This window comes from Talpa europaea (assembly GCF_964194135.1).
Source record: "Talpa europaea genome assembly, chromosome: 13".
NCBI classification, from domain to species: domain Eukaryota; kingdom Metazoa; phylum Chordata; class Mammalia; order Eulipotyphla; family Talpidae; genus Talpa; species Talpa europaea.
This window is the reverse complement of record NC_140080.1, coordinates 33,600,094-33,622,651: the sequence shown is the minus strand read 5'-3', so window position 1 is coordinate 33,622,651 and position 22,558 is coordinate 33,600,094. Positions and strand designations below refer to the sequence as shown.

The 22,558-nt window shown below is 53.7% G+C and overlaps 2 protein-coding genes across 2 annotated transcripts in view; one reads left to right on the top strand and one right to left on the bottom strand.

Annotated features, from left to right (window-relative positions):
- PFDN1 (prefoldin subunit 1) overlaps positions 1 to 2,617 on the top strand; it is a gene marked incomplete at both ends in the record, with an annotated part of 57,611 nt that extends 54,994 nt beyond the window's left edge. The window contains one exon of the mRNA XM_084252343.1: positions 2,534 to 2,617. Within this exon, the coding sequence (XP_084108469.1) occupies positions 2,534 to 2,617 (84 nt within the window). The remainder of the gene's footprint in view (positions 1 to 2,533) is intronic.
- A 1,789-nt stretch (positions 2,618 to 4,406) lies between these two features.
- Positions 4,407 to 22,558, bottom strand: part of CYSTM1 (cysteine rich transmembrane module containing 1) — a 51,390-nt gene continuing 33,238 nt past the window's right edge. Inside the window, exon 3 of the mRNA XM_084252878.1 lies at positions 4,407 to 4,646. Within this exon, the coding sequence (XP_084109004.1) occupies positions 4,540 to 4,646 (107 nt within the window). The 3' untranslated portion in view covers positions 4,407 to 4,539. The remainder of the gene's footprint in view (positions 4,647 to 22,558) is intronic.

Genomic DNA, 22,558 nt, shown 5'->3' with positions numbered 1-22,558 from the left:
CCTCTGTAGTTCAGAGTGGGTCCAGAAGAACCATGGGATAGACCCGCTGTGTGTATGTGTGTGTGGGGGGAGGGCATCCCTCATTTCAAGGGCTACATAAAAAAATTACCACAAACTGGGTTTAGTTCTGGAGGCTAAAAATCTAAAATTAAGGTAGTGTGGGGTTATGGCTCCTTTAGAAGGGTTGGGAAAGAATCCTTCCTTTCTTCTGCTTGGTTTCTGCTGGTGGCCACCCTCCTTGTTCTTCCTTGGCGCTTGGGGCATTCTCCCTGGGTCCCTTTGTCTTTATGCGGCCTTCTTATAAGCTGGCTCACCCACTATGGCCTCATCTTAACTTGGTAGTGTCTGCAAAAACTATTTCCAAATAAGGCCACACTTACGGATCCTGGGGGTTAGGATTTCAACCTGTCATTTTTTGTGAGATAGCCTTCAACCCCAGGGGTGCTTTAGGCCAGCTCCTGGGCTTGGATGTATTTTGAGGATGAGACCTGTTACTTCTTTTGAAATACATTTACAGTTCCCTGTGTGCTGGGGGTGCTGCATTTGTTGGACTGGAAAAAAAAAAAATGAAATGTCTAAATTGATAAAGATTGGCAAGTTTATTTTTATATTATTTTAACACTTGAGGGCTTCAGGGTATGCAGTGGCAAAAATCATGACAAAATCCTGAAAGTGAAAGGGGATGTTACAGAATGAACGATCTTCAAGCTGAGGATTAGAGATTTGATTGGCCAGAGCCCGTGCAGTCGGGAGAAAAGCCCTTGGTGACGTTCCAAGTTGAAGGTTCTGCCAGCTGGCGCCGCAGGTTGGTGGGGATGGTACGCCACAGACCCGGGTCCTGACGCCGGCTGACGACTGCACAAGTAGAATGTGCTTGCTCCACTCACCTGTCCTTAGATTTCCACGGGGCTGGGACCCAGGAGCTACCGGATGGAGCTTCACTGGCTAGCTGTCCGCCCCTTCTGTGCGACACCCAGTCCATGCATTCTTCAGTGGTGTGTCAGAAGTTACTGGTGTTTGCCGCTTTTTAACTCACCACAAGTAAAGTCTGAGGGTTGTTTATCAAAGGAAGTTTAAGTTCCCACTCCGATAACACAGTGATAGGACTGTATCAGGTGTAGCAGCGTAATTAAACAGAATTCCTTAGCAACAATCTGCGTTTGTGGCTGTTGAACGGTCATGGTCACCATGAGTTTTTATGGAGCTCCTGTTGTTTCCCGGGGAATTGTGTGCCAGTTGGACAGGCGGGGGATGAGTAGAGACAGGGCTCTTTATAGCGGCAGGAAATTGGAAGTTAGGCGAAGACTAACAGGAGTCAGGTTCACCCAAGTACTGATAAAGTCGGGGGGATCCCACAACACTTGGCTCCTATGGGATGAAAGTCCCTGAATGTATTATTTAATAGATCTGTAGACAGAGAACGGCAGGAGTTAGGGGCCAGGATATGCCAAGGGCCACCAGTGGATTATAGTGAAGGGCTCCAGCAGTAGAGCGTCGATGTCACTTTTCCTGACTCCGTGGTTAGGGATGAGTTTCCAGACTAGTCTCTCAGACTAGATTGCTCAGCCCCCTGCTACACAGGCTTGCCCTGGCTCCCCCAAGGCACGTCAGTGGTCAGAGGGAATCCACGGCTGCTTGGAGAAGGGGTGGGAGCGAAGGCAGTGGCCGCTCTGGGCTCCTGGAGCAGGGCTCTGCACGCTCGCTTAGTGGAGTTGAGCCACACGCATCATACTAAGTGGTCCTCCACAAGGGAGCCTTCATTTCATGTCTGTTAAGAGGGAATGCAGCCACAGCTGGGTCCCCCGGCAGGGACCAAGGTAAAACCACCTGCTTCTGGGGTGACCACAGAACAAATAACACACAGACATCATTTCCTTTGACTAATCTTTTGTAATCCTGGTTCTGAAAGTAGTTAAAGGTCTTTGTGTAAGTTGAGATTTTAATTTAGGACCCAGATGGGCTTAGGGGCTAACTTCCGAAAGGTCTGCTTTACTCGGTGTGTCACTGTCCTGGATTCCTGGCAGGCGGTAGTTTCAGTAGAAAAGCAGATTTCTTCCTGACTCATCTGCCTCAGTGAGACGTGTGCTACCACTTGGTACTCCCAGCCTGTTGCCTCCGGGTCGCGCGCGGGTGCGCTCTCCAGCCTGCCTCGGGGTGGCTAGGCGCCTGGCCCGGGCCTTGGAAAACCTTGAGAGACGGTCTGTTGTGGGGCCGGAGCTTTGTCCTGGAATTTCCTGGCCTTTGTCTGTCTGGTATAACTTCATGTACTGAGACGCCTGTTTTTAGAGTCTGCTTCCTTTTAGGGAAAGAGTGCTACTGTCTGTCTTCCCCAGAGCACTTCTGCTTCCTGTACCAAGCGACCTCCTCCCCTCCTGCCTGTGGGCCAGGGATGGGGGGACACTCCGGGCAGGTGTGTACTCCTAGAAGCCACTGATTGCAGAGGAGATGCCATCACCATTGGGCAAAAAAGCTGTTTTTGCCAGCGTCGCCCATTCTCCTTGGTCCTCACCCACCTTTCTTTTTCATGTTGCAGCAGAAAAAGTCCTACCTGGAGCGGAGTGTGAAGGAAGCGGAGGACAACATCCGGGAGATGCTGATGGCTCGAAGGGCACAGTAGGAGGCCTCTGGGCGAAGCTCTTCCTTCTTACCCTCCGTTCCTGGCAAGGGCAGAGGGGCCTGTGTGGGGCAGCAGGTTCTGCTCTGCCCTGATGGACATTTAATGTGGCTGTGTGGTAACCCCGATTTTTCTACATCACCCTGAGCCCCTTTTCAGATCCCAACCCTGTATTTCTTATCCTTGCCCAGCCTGACACTCCTCTCCCCTAGGGATAAGCCCACCCTCCCCGAAAGGGCAGAGGACAGCTAGGGGCGCTCTTCCGAGCCTGCTACTAGCCATGCTGGTCAGACCAATAAAAGGCATCCCCTTCTGCTAAGAAGTCTGCTTTTCTTGGGCCGAGGATGAGAACAGAGGGCAAGAGGCAGAGGCTGTCCACCGCAGCGCCTTCCCGCCCTCCTCCAGGTGTGGCCCTGCTGCTTCTGCGTTGAAGCCCACCCCCTTCCTCTCTTCTGTTCCTCTGAGCCTCCGCCACCTCTGAGCCTCCATCTAGTGTACAGATAAGGAAGAAGAGACCAAGGCATAGCTGGACGTAAGTGAGCACAACAGCCGCTCCTCTGTGGGAGTCCTAAGATTTCTTTCCTGTTCTTCCCAAACATTCCAAAAGAAAACTCAGTAATAAGCCAGCAGCCCTGTCCTCATTAGTGTCCCTTTGGCCAGTGTCATAAGGAGGGCACCACACCCCAGATTTCCTCCTAGGAGCTGAGGGACAGTGGAGCAAGCTCACCCTGGTTGGAGGGTCAGTTGTTCAGTTTTCAGTAATTTTGTTGCAACTGGTCATTACTTAAACATAGCCAATATTTTGAAATTTAAATTATGTAAATTCCCCATCAAGTTATATTAAAAACAAGGGTAATAAATATTCAAAACTTATCCCTTCCTAATGGACTAAATCTGGCCATTATCTATTTTTGAGGTTCACAGCCTGTTGTATCTGGATGGTGGAAATACTATGTAACCGTGCGCTTCTCCTTCCCATTCCACGGCCAGGACATCACGTGGTAGCCTGAAGCCAGCTGTGGTGGGACCATTTACACCACAGAAATCAGGTGATACAAAATCATGGCTTGTCTGTCAGTCGGAGGGAACTGATAGTTAAAGATTCCTTAGCACATCCCTCCTCTGCAGGGAAGGCGTGAGCTAAGGAAGGAAAGGCCGAGGCGCTGCTGTGGCGGCTCAGCGCCACCCCGTGGCCAAAGTGGAGATGAATGGGTGGAGGAGGGACTGCAGGAAAAGCCAGCCTCAGGTGTGGCCCTGGGCTCCTCTCTCCCTCCAGAGCAGGCCCTTTCCTGGACCCTGGGTAAAAGCAGGGACAGCTCCCACGCAAGTCCATCTCTGAATGGGGCTAGGGAGACGGTGCTAGCTCTGCAAGGGGCCGCATGCACGAGCGAGCTGAAGGACAACAGCCGACCCCAGGACCTGCCTTCCCGATAGCACCCACACTGCTCCTCACATGCCGGGCGGCGGCCTCTAGCGGAGGTGCCCTCAGTGAGCAGTGGTCACAGCGCCTGGCAGTGGGGACCTGGGCTTGGGTTCTATCTGGAATAATGGAGACAGGTGAGGCTTAGACAAATTTATTGAAACATACAGGGTCTTAGCAGAGAAATCATTCAGTGGTTTATCTCCTCACTACCTTGAAAGCATAATTCTAAAATTATAAATATATATTTCATAATAAGCCTTTGGCCAAAAAAAAATGAAAGTCATTTAGCACATTTGTGAAAGGCCAGTAAGAAATGGATTTTGAGCCTTAAAAAGATCAAGTCACTGAATTAAACAGCAGCAACCCTGCTAATCTAGAATCCCACGGTGTGGAAAGTAGAAGTGTCTGCGGAGCTAGTCATTTATTTCAGCAATCAGAGATGGGGGCAGGCACACCCGTCAGGGGTGGCGGCAGAGCTGGCAGGACAGGAGGGCTGGGCCGGTCAGGTGAGCATGTCCCAGAGACAGCAGCAACACAGAGCAGTCCAGCAGGCTGTCAGGCAGGTGGAAGGGCCCAGGTCATCCCTTCTTTGGTCTTCTACCACATACACTGGAGGGGAAGAAGAGAGGCGGGGTGAGCGGGAACAGGCCAAGGGAGGGCGAGGCAGCCGAAAGCACCCAGCACACCAGGTACAGCCTCTTGCCCTTCTCCGCCTTCCTCCATCCCTGCGAGACAAGTCCTCGGGAAGCTGGGCAGCCACACCCCGCGGCCAGCACTATGGTCCCCGGGGACACGTCTTTTTTTTTTTTTTTTTTTAATTCTACCATCGAAAATCCCAAGATGAGTTTTTTATTACACTGCATTATCTGTAATGTCGGACAGCTCATTACAGGTCTTACTTCAGCAACATTACTTTTAGTAAAGTAACACGCATCTACCCGGGATAATTTAGTAAGGAAGGCTAGAAAAAATTTTATACCCCTGTTGGCAGTTTTCTCCCTGGAGGCTGGTAGAGTAGCAGCAGGCCACTAGCGGTCAGCGGGCGTCTCCCGGTTCTCCCCTCACATCAGGCGCGTCCTCGCCCCTCCCCCCCAGACAGCCCTGGCCCGCTGTCCCTTTCGCTCTCAGCTCGCTCTCGGGGGCCTACCCAGTAACACCGCGCCCTGTTCTGGGAGACGAGACCACCACCAGGGAAGCCGAGTGGAGAAGACAACGCATTTCTTCTGGGGCCTGACAGCGACATGACCTGTCTTGTTCCTAACAGTAACCTTGCGACTAGAGGTTGTCGTCATTCCCCTTTCCACAGGTAAGGGCCTGAAGGCTGTGCAAGCACATGGGACCACCCAGAGGCAGGGGCAGGATCTGCACTCAGCCCTTTGGGCTCTAGGGGCTCTGGCAAGCCGGTGTTGCCCTGGCCCAGCCTGGAGAGGATGACGACCAGGTGTGAAGGGGGTTCGGGACAGTCCTCTCTCACACCAGCCAGAGCCCAGCCTGGACACTCCGGCCCTGGGATCACTGCAGCAGGGGACACCAGGCAGACTTTCACCTGCCATCTGCCCGGATGACCTGCCTAAGTCCCTAGGCTCCCCTGATTCTGCATGGGCATCCTTGACAGGGTAACTCAACTGGCTAGGGGCCCTCTGAATAATCTGTGCCATCTCTGTGCCCCTGGGGTAGAGGGCCTTCCCCACGCCACCTCTAGAAATAGTCTGCTTGATCGAGGCCGATCGCTTGGGAGGGTGGTCTCTTAAGCTACCATTATTGAGATGGTCACAAATGTGCCAGGACCTGTGCTGGGCGCCTTTCCTCCAGGGTCCCCCTCCCTCTCCATGACCCCGTGGTACAAGCATCGGGCACTGCTTCCCCTCCTACTGGTCCTTCCCTCCCGTCAGAACCACTGGACCATGCGCATTTAGTCTGGAAACAAAATGTCCCACGCCTGCTGCCTCTGTCACCTTCCTCCTTCAGTGTGGTGGTCTCTCCAGGGCTTACTTCACATGACAGTCCAACACCTGGGGCAGTAGGGACTTCGAGCTCATTACTCCCAGACAGTGCTTACAGAGTTAAATAATCAGCATCACGACAGAACAGTGGGCTGCGTCAACCTAGCCGGGGTGGTAAGTGCCCTTTGTACCTTAGAAACCCGAGTCAGTTGTTTCCTAGAGCAGCAACAGCGCTTTCCGAGTCCTTGTGACTTTCTCCAGTAGCTATGACAGAACCTGTGCCCCTAGTTGTTGAGACGGTGGGGGGTGGCCTGGAGGTACAGTGAATTGTGTTTCGCAGCTTCTCAGTCCCTCAGGGGTGACTAGCTCAGGAGAGAGCTGAGAAAGGGGAGTCAGTAATGGTGTATTTTATAATTGAATCCCCCTCAATGCCTTACTCGAGGTCCAGGGTACTGCACCTCCAGAGGGCGGCACGTGTCACACTGCTCTGCATGGGCAAGCCACCCTGGAATACCACCTCACCCCAGGCACCTCTCTGCCCTGGCCGGCCAGCTACTGAGCTCCCAGACAGCCCTGGGCCATGATAGCCTTCCTCGGTATTTAAAGCCAGGGGACCTGTGGCACCGGCAGTACTGGTTATGCAGCAGGAACAGGGCAGAGATGGTGCCAATGCATGCATTCCACACCCAGCCCACAGGGTCCTTCCTGGAACTGGCCGGCGCTACCAAGCAGGGCCCAAAAAGGCCACAGAACCACAGTTACATCTGATGTGAAACCTTAGGGGAAGCTGGGTGAACAGTATAGAGAGGCTGTCTCTGCAAGTCTAAATCATTTCATAATAAAAAGTGTTTTTGGTTTTTTTTTTTTAATGGGATAAAAGGGCAGGTCAAAAGAGCAGTAGGTGGAGGTGGGAGCAGGCACTACCCTGCAAGTTCAGCAGTTGATGCCCAGGTGGGTCGTTTCAGGGGCTGCTTTCTTGGAGAGCCATACCCCGCAGTGGCCAGCCTGATGGATAAAGGCACCCCACCAGCCAAAAGGCTCACCTTCTATTCTCCTTTTCACGTCTCAGAAGCCAAGAGCACCCTGTTCAGCCAAGGCCAAGAGCCAGTGACCTGAGCTAAGGACTTTCTGTTCCCAGAAGTCTGCAGTTGAGTTGGACATCAGATTCAGGGGGCCCTTCCCCGGTGTCTCTCTTGCCCCCCGAGTGCCCTAGGGCAGCAACCCTCCGTGCTCTTCTCTGCAGCGGGCCAGCACGCAGGATTTGCCATGTGGTGCGTGTGTAGTGCCCAGGCTAGGTCAGGGGGTCCCGGGTAAGCCCTGGGTCTTGGTTCAGAGCAGTTCCTGGCAGAGCTCACATGGAGAAGACAGTCACACACCTCCTCAGCTCTGTGCTGGAAGCAGGTGAGACAGATGGTGAGACTTGGAAACATGCCAGTCCTCTGCCCACCAAACCAAGGCCCAGCAGCCATACCAACCAGCAGTTCCCCCGGTCCTGAGATCTAGGGGTGCCATTCACAAGGGCGAATCAGAAGCCGGGTTCTGGGCAGGTAAGTGGGGCTCTGGGGCCCACAGGGCCAGGGCAGAGATGACCTGCAAACAAGACCAGTAAGAGGCCTTCTCAGCTGGCAGCACTAATTCTTTAGTCAGCTTTATCTTGAATCTGAAACCTTTACTTGCTCACCACAGACATTTTAAATGATTAATCCAGTGCTCTGGAATAGTCATAGAGCTCATTAGGCCGTTCTTGTTTGTGTGTGCACTCTACACGGTCCCAGCTCGAGAGCGGACATGGAGAGGGAAATGAAAAGACAGAGGTCACTCAGTTTTGACCACCTTGCCCAGAACTAGGAGCAACATCTTGGCCTCCCAGCCCAGGCCAGCGATGGGCACCGAGGCTGGTCTCAATTGCTAAGACCACCGCGGCCACAGCACCTCCCAGTAGGTTGCCCCAGGGAGACGACAGCTTTGCCTGGGGAGAAGCACCTGTGGCCTGCGCTCAGCTGCTCTCACCCGCCCTGGTGCACGAAGACCAACAGAAGGCCCGCGTTCCCGGAGGGCCCGGGGATGTTGAAAGGGCCCTCTTACTGCCTAGGCTGAGAGGCAGGACGGGAGGGAAACTTTTAGGGATAAAGCGAGCCCGAAGACAGCCATGGGGGTGGGTCTTGTCCCTTCATGCAAGGCAGAGTGGCGCACACAACTTGCTGGAGGTTCACTTCAGCTCTCCTTGGATGTACACGGCCGGGGGATCGTGGAGTCACAGCACAGTGGGGCCCCAGCACTGAGTGTTCTAAAGGCAGTGCCACCTGCTCTCTGCAGCCCGCCAGCGCCGGGTAAGCACGTGCGGGAAGGAGCATGGGCCAACAAGGGTCTGTCGTTTGCCCTGGACCCTGACGGGTCAAGAGCAGGAGAGGCTGCATTTACAGTGTAGGGACGTGAGCTGGAGATGCCGCGCAGATTATACAACTTGTGACTGGCAGACATTACCAAAAAAAGTTGTCTCAATCTAAGCTTGGTACACCACCTAGAAAAAATCTGGAAAAATACATTTTATGTATTTTTTTAAATTTTGCTATTTTAAACATGCCGCTGGCATGGATGCCCAGGGCCAACAGGCAGCACAGGGCACGGGCGCCTATGATTGTGGCCACCTGGGCCAGGGTGTGTGGGGTGCGTGTGAGTGTGCACACCTGTGCTGGGGGCAAGGCAGCAGCGGTGAGGCCCACACTGAGGCGAGACCACGAGACGGGAGGCCAGAGAAGGAGCGCAAAGATTTGCTGGGGGCTGGGAGGCCTGGTGCTGCTGGCCTCCCAGCCCCCCCAACCCCCAGCCTAGTCACCCCTCTACTTCCCTGCCTTGTCCTCCTGGGCCTGTGGAAAGCAAATGTTGTATATGGATTAAATTTTTCCCCTAACCCTGTTGACTCTTCCAGTGTTCAGGGAGGTGAGGGTATTTTCCTTCCACACTCCTCTTCCTTCACAGGCAGGCAGGACATGGGGCCAGCAGCGCTGACGCAGCCTGGGTCTTGGCTCTGCCACAGCAGTTGCATTTGCCAGCTAAGCTCAGGCGTCCCTTGAGTCCCCCCCATGTCTCCTTCTGCAGCTTTCGCCTGGTCTCCCACGCCTGTCCCTTCTTCCTGTCCCAAGATCCCCACTCCAGGGTGGAACAGTGTGGAGCTGGTGCCCATTGATGGATCCACTGAGCACTGCCCGGCAGAGGAGTCACCACTCCATCTTTCTCCAGACCCTAAGTGCTAGGTGTTTGGATGGGTCTGGAAAGAGCTTGCTGACCAGTATGTGGGTTCCTGTTGTGATGGAGGCAGCCACCTCGGAGCCAAGATCAAGTTTTCTGAGAGTTTGATAAGGATTCGAGGGAACCCCCAGTCCGGAGCGTCCAGAGTCTACAGCAGGGATGTCCCCCACCCCGGCTTAGTAACAGGCCAGCCTGAACATCCGTCCTGCCTACCCGAGTCAGGCCTGTGACCAGTAGCCCTGATAGCAACATTTTTTTGATAAACAAGACGTGTGGACACTGTGCAGCCTGACAGGGACAGCGCCTGCCCCACCAGCCCCACCCTCAGGCAGAAATGCCGACAGGCAGAGCCATAGAGGAAACTGCCCGTCCTGAGCCTCTAGTAAACATTTTAGGTTCCCTTTCCGTAGCTTCTCTCGCACTACCACGGGCTCTTGTCTCTCGAGATTTACAGAAACCTACACCTGCCTGGAAATCATCTTGTAAACTCATCCAATACAGCCCCGCACCCCCAAGCCGCACAAGCCCTCCCGTCATGGGGTAGCTCTGTGGGTGCGGGGCCAGCAAGGCGTGTGCTGCTGGGCGGGCCGGCAGCTCCGTCCTTCAGTTGTGTGAAGGCGAACGGTGGCAGACGGGCAAACTGAGAGGGCATTTGAAATGGACATCAGCTCACTATTTAAGAGCCCTGTTCTAGTGCAAGCCAGGTGCAGGGGGGCCAGGCAGGGGGGCTGGGGCCGGCAGGCAGGTGACGGAGCCCCCTACCCCCACAAATCTTTGCTCTCTTTCTCTGGCCTGCCTCTGGCTTTTTCACTCTCGGTCCTGGCTCAGGGCGGGCACGGACAGCCCCGCGGCACAGGTAGTGTCCCCATTCACACCTGCGCGCGCTCTGGGCCCAGGTGGCCATAATTGCAGGTGCACGTGCAAGACCGCAGGTGCTCATGGCGGGAGGTCAGAAAAAGCCTTGTTTTTGACTCATCTGCCCCACACCCGTGATGAAACCTTCCCGTTGGCATGTCTTTATACCAACTGGCCGCGTTACTTCGAGCAGTAGCTTCCTCAGCCGCCTTAACCTCCCCTAGATGGAGGCCTCCTCAAGGGGAGGAGGCACTGGAGAATGGCCCATGTTCCTGTACGGAGCCTGGGAGGCCTTTTTCTCTTATCCTGAGAGTGGGGAGGGGGGCTGAGGAGGGGAAGGAGAGGCAGGGTGAGAGCAGGAGCAGGGCGATTCCCAGCACCCCCAGTTCCAACACGTACCTTTGTTTCATGTCTCAGAAGACCCACCCGAGCCGTGGGTGTGAGTTCACCTTAAAGATCAAAGGGAATGCATGGGGCGTCCACAAGTGTGAGAAGCCCCAGTGTAATGGGCGACCTAACGGCGAAGGGAGAAGCAGCTGGTTGTGTCGTGATGATACAGTATGGATATATTTCTAATGTGGATTTTGGAGAAATAAACATGAGCAGGGTTGTGCCAGACAGAAGTAGTTAAGGAAAATCTAAAGGGAAAACTGGCCATCTGCGACACACGAAAGACCCATGATCCCGTGGCAGGGAGTCTGCTCTAGTGGCTGGCAAACACGTGCCATCCTGCTCAGCCTGATCCAGGTGGGACAAGCCCCACAACATAGCGCAGCTTTCCTTGGCTGCCCTGCCGCTGGGCTGCACACACCAGTGTCAGAGGACTACCACCATAAGCTGGGGCGCTGTGGGTAATGACAATGCAGCAGGGGAAGTGCAGGTGCTTTGTGTGATGAGAGGTTGGTAGGACACATAAGATGGAGCCAGCAGTCCCATTAAATTACCCATCAGGGCCCATAATGATGACAAGCTTTGTGCACTTGCAATCAAAATTCCAGCACTCTTTTTTGGGATATAAACTGATTTTAAAATTCGTGGAAAGGCAAGAAGGCTAGAACAACATAATTTTGAAGAAGACTGGAAGACTCACACTTCCTTATTTTAAGGTTTACTGTAAAGCCACAATAGTCAAGACATTTATGTTCTCGGCAAAAGAGACTAATAGATCAAAGGAATGGAATAGACAGTCGCAGGCCGCACGGACATGGCTGACTGATGTTGGACAAATGCACAGAAGCAGTTCGAGGGTGAAAGAGAATCTTTTTGAACAAATGTTGAAGAAATTGGGGTGCAAAAGGCAACTTCAACCATTTTAATGCTCATTCTATAAATTAACCCAGAGGGGATCACAGATCTACTTTTAAAACTAGAAAAAAATCTTAGAAAATGTAAGACGCTTCATGACATGGAGTTAGAGTTCTGAGACCTGACACCACCAAAAGCATCATCTCGAAAAGTATAAACTGGACTAATAATGTAAGATTTATGCTCTTTGAAAGACACTGGAAAGGATAAAAAGACAAATTCCAAAGTGGGAGAAAATATTTCAAATAACACCTAATAGATCCCTTGTACCTAGAATAAACAAACATTCTCAAAAGTCCACAGTAAGAAACCATCCCAAGTTGAAAGTGGGTAAAAGACGCTTCAGGAGAGGGCGTCAGAGAGGCAAGTGGCCACACGGAAACAGCATCAGCTGTTCAAAAGATGCTAATAACTACTATGACCTCAGATCACTGCCACATGACACACCTATCAGGATGGCGAAAATAAAAGATACTGGACAATATTAAGGACTGTCAAGGACACAGCAGCTGGAACTCTCTCTCACTGCTCGTGGGGGTGCACAATGGTACAGCCACTATGGAAAACAGTCGCTGTTTCTTAAACATACACTTAATCCAGAAATTCCACTTCTGAGTATTCACCTTAGAAAAATGAAAATGTACATTTCCACAAAAGCCTCTATGCGTCAATTTGCAATCCCCTAAAAGTGCAAACGACGCAAAAATCCTTCAATTGGGAGACCTCCATATAACAGAATACTACTCAGCAGGTCCTCACAGGATACACCAGCAGTTAGTGATGGGTTTGCTTCCAAGACAATATTCTAATTGAGGTTACAAGTATCTATGATTCAGAGGTACAGGATCGTACCTTCAGATGCACATTACCACACCACAGCCACCACCATGGCGAGGATGTGGAGCAAAAGGAACCCTTGCACACTGCTGGTGGGGATGCACACTGGTCCTGCCCCTCTGGCAAATAGCATGGGGGGTTCTCAAAAGATTAACAACAGATCTACCTTATGATCCAGCACTTCTACTCCTAGATAGCTCCCTGAAGAATGCAGAAACACTAATTTGTAGCAGTGTGTACACTCCTATGCTCTCTGCAGCACTATTTTTAGTAATCAAGTTATAGAAACAACCTAAGCGCCCAAATGGAATACTAGTCACTATTAAAAAAAAAACAACAAACAAAAAAGGAACTCTTGCCCTTTGCGACATGGATGGGACTGAAGGGGATACTAAGGGAAATAAGACAGAAGGAAAAGGACATATACTGATGCTTTTACATCTATGTGGAATACAGAGTCCACCATGATTTTATTCCTCCCAAGAACACCAAATAGGGACGCCCCACTCGCCATCTCGTTCCAGCCAGAAGCCCAGGAGTCATCCTGACTCTCCCTTTTTCAACCTTCGTATCCAGTCCATTACCAAGGCCTGTCAGTTTCACTTCCAAATGTCTCCAATTCATTCACGTCTCTCCAGCTTCACCAGGTGCCCTTGGGGCTCCTCCAAACCATTCTCCACAGGGAAGCTAAAAGGATCTCTTAAAAGTGCAAATTTGATCATGTTCATCCTTTTGCTTAAAATCCTGCAGTGGCTCCTACTGTTTATAGGACAAAGACCAGCGTCCTTAATGGGGTGGGGGGGGGCGGGTATGAGCCTTTTGTCTCGCTCTTGCCTGTTGCTCAACTGTTGCCAACATCCCACTGCTCTCGGCCAGAACAGTTTCTTTTACTTTTTCAAATGGCCCTGTGCTTTTCTCTCATTGGGCCTTAGTACCTGCTCTTCCTATAGCTATTTTTCCTTCTAATACCTAATTCACTTTTCAGATCCCTCTTAGACTGTCCCGCTTTTCCGTGTTTTCATAGCAATACCAATCTTCTATCGCCTGTTGCCTGCAGGATTATTTAATGTCTGGTTCCTTCCTCGCACATAAAGCCGCCCGGGCCAGGGGTGGTGTCTGTTCTGTGGATGGATACGATACAATGGATAATGGACTGGATACGAAGATTGAAAAAGGGAGAGTCAGGATGACTCCTGGGCTTCTGGCTGGAACGAGATGGCGAGTGGGGCGTCCCTATTTGGTGTTCTTGGGAGGAATAAAATCATGTTGGACTCTGTATTCCACATAGATGTCCACCACACTGGAGCTGTGCAGGTTGACTGAAGGAACACAGGGCTGGCAGGCGTGGGCCCCTCGGGAACACAAGCAGTAGATCAGGAATTGCTCTTCCCATAATGCAAATGCCCAAGCCGATGCTATGATAAATTAAAAATCTTTTAATTTGGGGCCTCCCTGGTGGCGCAGGGGTTAAAGACAGCGCTGTTAAAGCTATCACCAGCCACTGTAGCCACTCCTGGGCCGGCCAGGGAGCTAACCCACATGGCAGGGAGCTAAACACATGGGCAGCAGACCTCTCCTGCCTCGCCCGCTGCTCCCCTCAGCAGTGTATTTCAGCCAATCTGTCCTGCTCCCCACTCTCTGGTGAATCCTCTCACACACACCCCCACCCCTCCACCTCTGGCTCACACCCCAGTTCTTGTATGCATAAGTAAATAAATCTTTGAAAAAACTTGTAATTTGCAAGCCCCCTGGAGTTAAAGTATTCCACGAATAATGTAATTTTTTTAAAAAAGAATCCATACACAGCATTTAAGCTGTACTCTTGGATGAAATTTTAAAAACCAACAAAGATTATGTGAAAGCTTTGTCCAGAAAATTAGGCGACTAAGGACATAAAAGCTAACAAAAATAAATGGAGAGAGAGCATGTTCATGGGAGGAAGACAGTTTTGCAAATTACACATCATCCCATTTAATGACAAGTGGCTGTTGCCCACAGAAACGGACGCACTCACCCTAAAATCCGGTGCACAAGTGCCTGGGTGAGGAAGAGGCCATCATGCCAGGCTCCCGGTCCCTGCCCCCTCGCATATGCCAGCTCGATTCACATCAATGGGTAGGAGAGCATGTCCTAATCTACAGTGGGCATTAGGACTACCACACATGGAACAACAAAGACAAACCCTATCCCACATCATGGTCAAAAAATAATTTAGGTGGACTAAACACTGTGTGTGATGAATTTCTAGAATACCGACATGCTGGGCCCCTTGATGACCTTGGAATAGAAAACGATTTTTCATTTCTCAAAGACTAAAGCAAAAAGCATGACGGGAAAGACTATTTACAAACTTTCAGACTAGAAAATACGCTTTTAAAAAGGTTAATAAGAGATGGACGAGGGAGGAGATACTTGCCACGCTTATTTAAAAAATGAAAATATTATTGACTATTTAAGACTCCCACAAATCAAAGAAAGATCAGTAGGAAAAAATGGGCTACAAACACACGCCAACCCTAAGATACATGCGGACAAATCACCAAAAATGTTTATGTTCCGGGTTCCTGGTAATTAGGAAAGGTCAAGTGAAATTGTGAGATACCAGTTTACACCGCTCAAAGCTGCTGGAACTTGAAAGTCTGTGGACTAGTTATGTTTCAAGGAAAGAAAAGATGGAAACTGTGCAACACTCTTGTTTATTCTAGCAACAGGAGGCGGCGGCCCGGAGGCAGCTCGGGCGAGCAGCGCTTAGTCAAAGGAGTCCAGCAGGCAGCAGCAGCAGAGAGCGGCCCAGCACGCGGCCAGGACCGCCTCGCAGCCCACGTTTCTGTCCTTTTTCTGTTCCATCACCTACACTGGGGGCGGGTGGGAGAGAAACACCCAGTCAGAGGGGCTGAAGCAGCAGCGCCCTTTGCCGCCAGCATCAGCCCCACCCAGGCATCCGGTCTGCGCCCCGCCGAGCCCGGCCCGGCCCGCACAAGGCAGATACTCGCCGCCAGCTTCAAATTCCTGGAGGAAGGAGACATCAGCCAGGCAGCGTGAGACACCGTCTTCCCACCGGCCCTCCCCTTCCAGAGCGGGCGCGTGTTTGAGGCTCGCCCTAAGCGGTCCAGTTTGAAGGGGGCCCCACCCTGGCAGGCACCGGCTGAAGCTTTACACACCATCTCATTTAATCCTCACAACAGCTCCGTGTCACCGTCACTTCTAACTCACCAACCGGTCAGGTCAGCAAGAGTGTGAATCGGCAGAATTTCTTTGCAAGGGACTGGCGGGAACACAACCACTACTAGCTCCAGGGGCTTTGGGGACAGCTGGCATTTTCGACCTGGGCTCCCTAGTGGCACGGGCCTCAATCTCAGACCTCCTCCTCCCAGCCCTGGTACCGCACGCCCACTTGGACCCGCTCCACCCAGCCGATGCTCCCAGTTATTCTCGCTCCTCAGCAGACTTGGCCTGTGGCCTGCAACGCCGCTTCACAGCCTCAGCCATGTCTCCGATGCAAGGCCGACTCCCCCGTCCTCACTGCCTCTGCCAGCCCCGGGCAAACACTGGGGGGTCCTGCTGGACAAGCGGGTGAGAAGCAGCTCCTAGGTCATTGCTCCTCCCTCCCAAGGGGCTTGGAGATCAGCACACCCCGGCACTGATGCAATCTGGAAGGCGGAACCCCATAAGGCAGAAACCCCCCACCTCGACTCCATGCCAGGTCCCAAACAGCTGCCAGGTTTCCTTATGCACCAATGCCGGGTGGCATTCAGAACTGACCACACCACCCCTGGCCTCTTGTGCCTCCACTTCGGGTTTGGACTCAGGCGGGTAATAGGGAGCCCAGCTGGCCGGGTTGTGCAGAAAGAGGCTGCCAAGGGAGCGGGTACAGTGAGAGGCCACCTTCAGGTTCTGGCTGCCCTCTGCTCTCCCCCATGAGGGTGAACACCATACTCCTCTCCCTTCCTCTGCCAAGCCCCTGCGTCTGAGACGCCCCATCCTGCGCTCCCGTGACCCTGCCGCGCCCTTGTCGGGAGCCACACTGTCCTCTCGGCCGACCCTGAAAGGTGATCCCCCCCTTCTGGCCTCTCGACACAGCAACACTGTCACGGGGTTCATCCTCTTTCCCTCTGGAAATGTCTCTGCTCTGCTCTGCCCCCGTACCCTACACGACCCGGGGCTGCTGGGACACTAACGTCTCCTAAGCCAGGACGCCGCCCGTGGCTCCTGCAACCACCTGCGTCAGCCTTTACCACCTTCACGCTCAGGTCTGCCGAGGCCCCGCAGAGAACGCACTGTGGCCTCAGTTTGTAGAGGAAGCAGGTGCATGGCAGAAGCTACACAGCTTGTCCAGGATGAACTAGGAGACAGCAGTCCCATGCCCCCTCCCACATGAACTGCCCATCATGGCACGCCTCGCTCAGGCAGGTCCCCCCTCCTCTCCATAGCACTTTCTCCTCGGCCCCCTACACTGCCCAGTCACAGCATGGACCCTCGTTCAGCAACCCACACCCCCAGCCCTGCCCACAGAGACTGCACAGCCAATGCCCTGTGTGAACACGAGTACTCAGAACCCTTGTGAGCGAGTGTGGCTGCTGGAAAGTGGCCCCTGTGTCAACATCAGCCAACTACAGGGCCCAGAGCAGGCATCTCCCACTGTTTCCCCTCAGAGGAAAGTGAGGGGTGGTCCCCCAGAGGTTACAGGGGGGCTACTGGTCTTGGATCAGGGAAAAGCACGTGGATGTCACCATGAATGCACTATCCAATCTGCCCGCTCTGTTTTATTTCTCAATAAACACCGTTTGTTGTCAAAATAACTAATTGGTGTTTGAGGTCAACACTTGCTTCTCAGGCCCCAGAGCCAACCTAAGTAAGGCAGGCTGCTTCTGGCACAGCACCATCCACACTGGGCATCACGGCCTCTGGGCGTGCTTGGGGAGGCCAGCCAGTGCTGCTCTCCTTGAGTCAGGTGACCCAACTCTAGCCCCTGCACCCCGCGGAGGTATGTACTTGGTTGACTCATAATCCAGAGAAAAGTTTAATTTCACATGTGAAATCCCTCTGTCTTTGGGCACCGCTGTATCTGGTGGTGGCAGAATTCTGGCGTCTGCAGCCAGCTGGGTAAGGACAGCTTTGCTGTGGGAAGGCACAGCCCACTTACAGCAGCATTCACAGCAGAGGGACAGCTGCTGGGGGCGAGGTGTGTATCAGCACAGTGGGCACAGGCCACCTAGCACAGACCTGTGGGCATAGGACATCCAGGCTGCAAGAGCCCGTCTGCGCCCCACCCTGCAATGCGTGAAGATAACCTGCAGGGGGCACCAGCTGGGCCAAGCCTGCTTCACTAAAGCCGCAGCGCCTCTTCCAAGCATCAGTCCCCAGCAACCCCAGGTTCAACAATAAGTAGTAGGGGTATAGGTGGGGGAAACAGTGGGTTCTCATTAGATTCTGGAGAGAGGCAGTTCAGAGTGAACCAAGGAAGGAACTCTCCCTAAGTGACAGTTTCACCCCATCCAGGTCAATTCCCAAAGACACTGTCCCAATTTACCGGAGGCACTGCAATTAGGATTTCAGTACAAAGCTGGAGTGGGACGCATCACATTGGATTTCATTTATAGCTTTTTACTCACTGGCCACACACCCTTAGTCACGGTTCCCTCTGCTGTAAAATAGGGGCAACATTAGTGATCTATACCCCACAGGTTGCCGGGAATACACAGATGACAGGCATAAGAAATGCATCATTTAGGGCCTCCCTGGTGGTGCAAGGGGTTAAGACCCAACCTATGAAGCTGTCCGCAGCCACTGCAGCACAAGTTCGATCCCCAGCCAGGGAGCAACCCACATGGCACAGCAGACCTCTGCTGTCTCGCCCGCTGCTCCCCTCAGCAGTGTATTTCAGTCAATCTGCCTGCTCTGTTCCCCACTCTGTCTCTGGTGAGTCCTCTCACCACCCCCACACACACACCTCTGGCCTGTACCCCAGCCCTTGTATGCATAAAAATAAAATAAATCTTAAAAAACATGCATCATTTAACCCAGTGCCCAACACCCCGCAAAGCATTCAATGACTGCTGACTGATGTTAATTGCTGTTACTCAAATGACCCTGGCCCTCAGGCAGACCCCTCCCTTGCCCATGGAAAGAGCCAGCTTCTGATAGACAGACCCAGAGAAACAGAGGGAAGGCAGGAGGGGGCACCAGGTCACTAGGGCGAAACCTCAGAAAAAAGACCAGAGTGCTGTTCTGGGAACAAAGGACTTGCGGGGCCGACTATACTGCGAGGTCACTGGGGCACAGCCAAGGAAGGGGTCTGCCCAAGGCCACCGTGAGGGAAGAGATGAGTCAACAGACCAGGGCTCCATCTCCAGTGACCCGTGGTGGGAGGTCAGAATGCAGGGGGGATCTGCCTGGAGTTAGGGCCCTGCCTCTGCACATGCTCTGTCACGCCAGCTCATGCGCATGCCACACACGCAGCCTCACCGCTTCTGACCTTGGCCTCCGCCAGCCACAGGGCACCTGATTCCAGGCTCACGGTTGGTGAGAAAAGCTCCTATCTTTGGGAAGTGGGACTCCGAGGCTGGGAAGCTGGGAGTGCCGACACAGGCAGGGTGCCCGACTGCTTGAGAGCAGCAGACAGTAGCACAGGGGCTGCACCCCAAGGGCCACAGACATACCTGTGTCCTGACTGCCAGCCCACGCCTCGTCATGACCCTCCTCACCCCTCAAGGCCTGGGAGTCACCCCAGCCAGAAACCCCACAGTGGATCTGACAGGCACCTGCCCAGAACCCGCCCATCCTCAGCCTCTCTGCGTGGACAGTGACCCCCGTGAGCAGACAGCAGCCGGTCCTGGACGTGCCTGTGCGCCCCCTGAACAAGGTGTCTCTCTCCCTGCAGGAGGAACGGCCTACTCAACCAGGACAGAAAAGTGTCCCCTTGTCCCCCGTCAGGTCCACAAATAGCCACCTGATTCACCAGCGGCCGCACCCAGAGTTTCGGCAGGGCCTTGCTGGGTTGGATTACTGTGGAAAGGCCCCCCTTCCACACCCACAGTCCTCCTGACCCTCTGAGGAGCATGTGATCTGCTGCCTGGCAAGCTCCGCCCTTCCTCTTCCAGCAGCTAAAGCAAACCCCAGTAAATCACCCATCGGGACTGCGAGGGTGGGCACAGGGCCGAGCCGGTACCGAAGCCTTCTCTGTGCATCCCAGCGACTCGCCCGCGGCTCCTCCTCCCTCCCATGCTTATTAGCTCAGGCTCCAGTTCGGCTCGCCTGGCCCGGGCCATCCTCAACATCTCTGTGAACCTAGTGCCTTCACTGTGCGGCGCTGGGTTGACGGCGGTGTCGACAGCGAGGCCCGCAAGGAGAGGCACACGCACTGGCTCAAGATAAGGCTCGGAGCTTCCCAGCCAGGGCCCCGATGGCCGCGCCAGGCAGCGGCAGGAAGTCGGCCCGCAGAGGAGCAGGAGAGCAAGCGGCAGGCCCAGCCCCTCCTCTGCCTCCTCCAGCCTGGGCCCAGCAGCTCCTTCTCCCAGAGGCGGCTCCTGGCCCAGCCTGCCCAGCCGGGATCTCCCTGACCCTGAGCTGCTGCTACCCACGACGGTTACAGCCATTCAGAAACAGCCTCAGCAGCACCACCCAGTCCTGCAGGGCACAGCACAGCACGCAGGGCCCGAGGGCGGCCTTCAGCCGGCGTGGGACAGAATGTGTCCCAGACAGCCCAGAACAGACCCAGCCGGGGACACAGGGGAGCAGCAGCTGTGGCTCTGGAAGGAGAAAACAGGACCGTCTCAGAAATGACTGATTTATTTCCGAGTTTCTAAAGGCCTTCACTGGACTAGGAGTTTCTCAAGTGCAGGCACGTCTTCGCTGCGAGCTGCCCCTGCAGGGCCCAGGAGGCAGCGTGGCGTGGGTGGAACGAGGAGCTGCAGAGGTGGCCAAAAGCCCTCCAGTTGGGGACACTCACCATGTCATGCACTCAAGGCTGCCAGGGTTCCCGGCTCCGTGGAAGAGGTTTGAATTGGCGCATTTGTGGGTTTGGAGAATTTCTACTAAGAAATCGGCACAGAATGACCACATACCCATCAAGACAAGACTTTCACAGCCAGCCCCCTCCATGTCTGAACTGGCTTGGCAAATAGAGGGGGACAGTGGCGTAGGAGTCTCATGCAGGGGCAGTGGCTCTCAGGACGGGGCAGCTGGTGAGGAGTTGCCCCTCACCCATCCTGGGGGCACGAGGACCCGTTCCAAGCTGGTGCAGGGAATGCCAGTCCTGGTGGTGATTCCAAATGCCACAGTATCCCATACGTACAATCTACTTTCCTAGGAAAGATTTACATCTAGTTCTAATAATGCTCAACGTTGTGTTAGGAACTGGATGGATGAAAACAGATGGCAAGAGGCACTGCTGTGGTTGAACGGAGCCGCTGTGTGTGGACAGACGGCTGTAAGAGCCTCGGCTGGCAAGGGGTTCGGGGTTTCAGGGCCTGAGAGGGAGGGAGACGAGGCCAGAAGACCAGTCTAACTTGGGTAAGAAGGGGCAAAGTTAGCAAAGCCTGCGCCCCTAGGGCGGGTGTACTGCCAGTGCCCGTGCCCGCCACTGACAAAGGTGCCCCCAAAAGTACAAGTGGCCAACTGAGTCATCGATGGCGGGTGCTGTGTCAAACCGGAACTATCATCCGTGGAAAAGTCTTATCAAATATCAAAGTGGAGTGTGAGGTTACGAGTGGCCAGTGGTGGCGCCTAAAATTGGGTGGTGAGTAAAGCTGACTTCTGGTCTAAGACTGGCTCTCGGCAGAGAAGGGTGATTCATCAGAAACTGCCCTTCAGAGAAACGCTCCTTGTGCCAGTAAACACTCAACTGGAAGCAAACAGAACAGGTATCTGCAGGCCTGTGCTCACAGTGGCACAGCCACAGGGGCCCGCAGGTGGACGCAACCCCAGTGTCCACCGGTGCACGAGCGGCGGGCACGCCGTATCCAGACACCGGGGTGGTGGTTACTCAGCTTTCAAATGGAATGAATTGCTGACATACGCTACCACCTGGGCGAACCTTAAAGCTGGGCCAAGTGCTGTTTGCCACAGGACCAATGCTGGAAGGTGCCGCTGACAAGGAGCAGGTGCACTCGCAGAAAGCAGGGGGGTGGCTGTCGGGCTGGGGAGCCGCGGGGACGGCTACAGAGCAGCAGGCATGTACTTCCTGCCACTGCACCAGCCACGACGGGCTTGAGCAACGCTGCTGTGTTATGCTGGAGAGAAAAAAAATCCCACCGAGTTGAGTGAAACCCAGTGCTTCAAGGCCCCGCTTTCATTATACATTGTTTGGCTTCAAGTTGCTATTTCCAAAAACCTACACAAGGTGAAGGACTTACTGTACTTAAAATTGGCGAAAAGATTAAATGTTATTAACATTTCACCACCTACAAAAAACCCTGAACTGTCTAGTCCTCTGCTTATTTGTGAGGATTTCAGGCCCCTCGATACTCTGGGCAGGAGAGACACCCGCTCTCAGCTTCACCGCGGGTACAGTGGGGTGGCGGGGCGGGGACACTCGGTCCCGGCAGCGGGTTCGGTTCTTATCAGCTGGGTCTGGGAACCAATCCTGCAGTCGCCAGCCTGGCCTCATCCCCCCAGAGACATGTGTCATCAGAAACAGGGATTCCACCGCCTGCCCCTTCTCTTGGCGCCCCCCCCTTACCTCACTGGCTCACTGCTCGTCTTATTGACACAGCCAAGCCTGCACAGGGGTCTGGGGATAAACGACTACTGCCCCCCAGACTCCGGCCACCCGCTGACCGCAGGGAAAGAGGAGCCGAGGGTCAGTCTGAGGCGGCGCACGGAGCCGGGCCATGCTGGGTGGGACCACGAACAACGACTGAATTCACATCAGGATGATCTTCCATGACTAAGGAGGGAGGAAAGTCCAATGTAGCTCCACCCCGTCCTCCCTTGTCTTCCCTCATGCTAAAGCAATCTAAAATGACAATCTAAAGTGACCGCTAATGAGGGGCTGGCCCAGAGTGGGCCTTGTTCTAGACTGGCCCATCTACCAGGGCCCCGATCCCCAGGCCCCGAGGAGCGGGTGGTGTGGTGGTGGTGATCAGCTCCTCATGCTGGGCAGCAGGAAAGACGGAACCAGGAAATCACGGAAACAAAGCAAGGAGAGGAAAAGAAAGACAGGGAACAAAGAGAATCAGAAACCACCAACTCCCAATGTCAGTGGCCCGTGAATGTAAAACAACCGTTGCCATGATTTGGATGGCTAAAATGGAAATCCAAGGAATTTTCTACGGCCATACCACCCCAAAATGTGCCTGATCTTGCACGCTAAGGTTGGGCCTGGTTAGTACT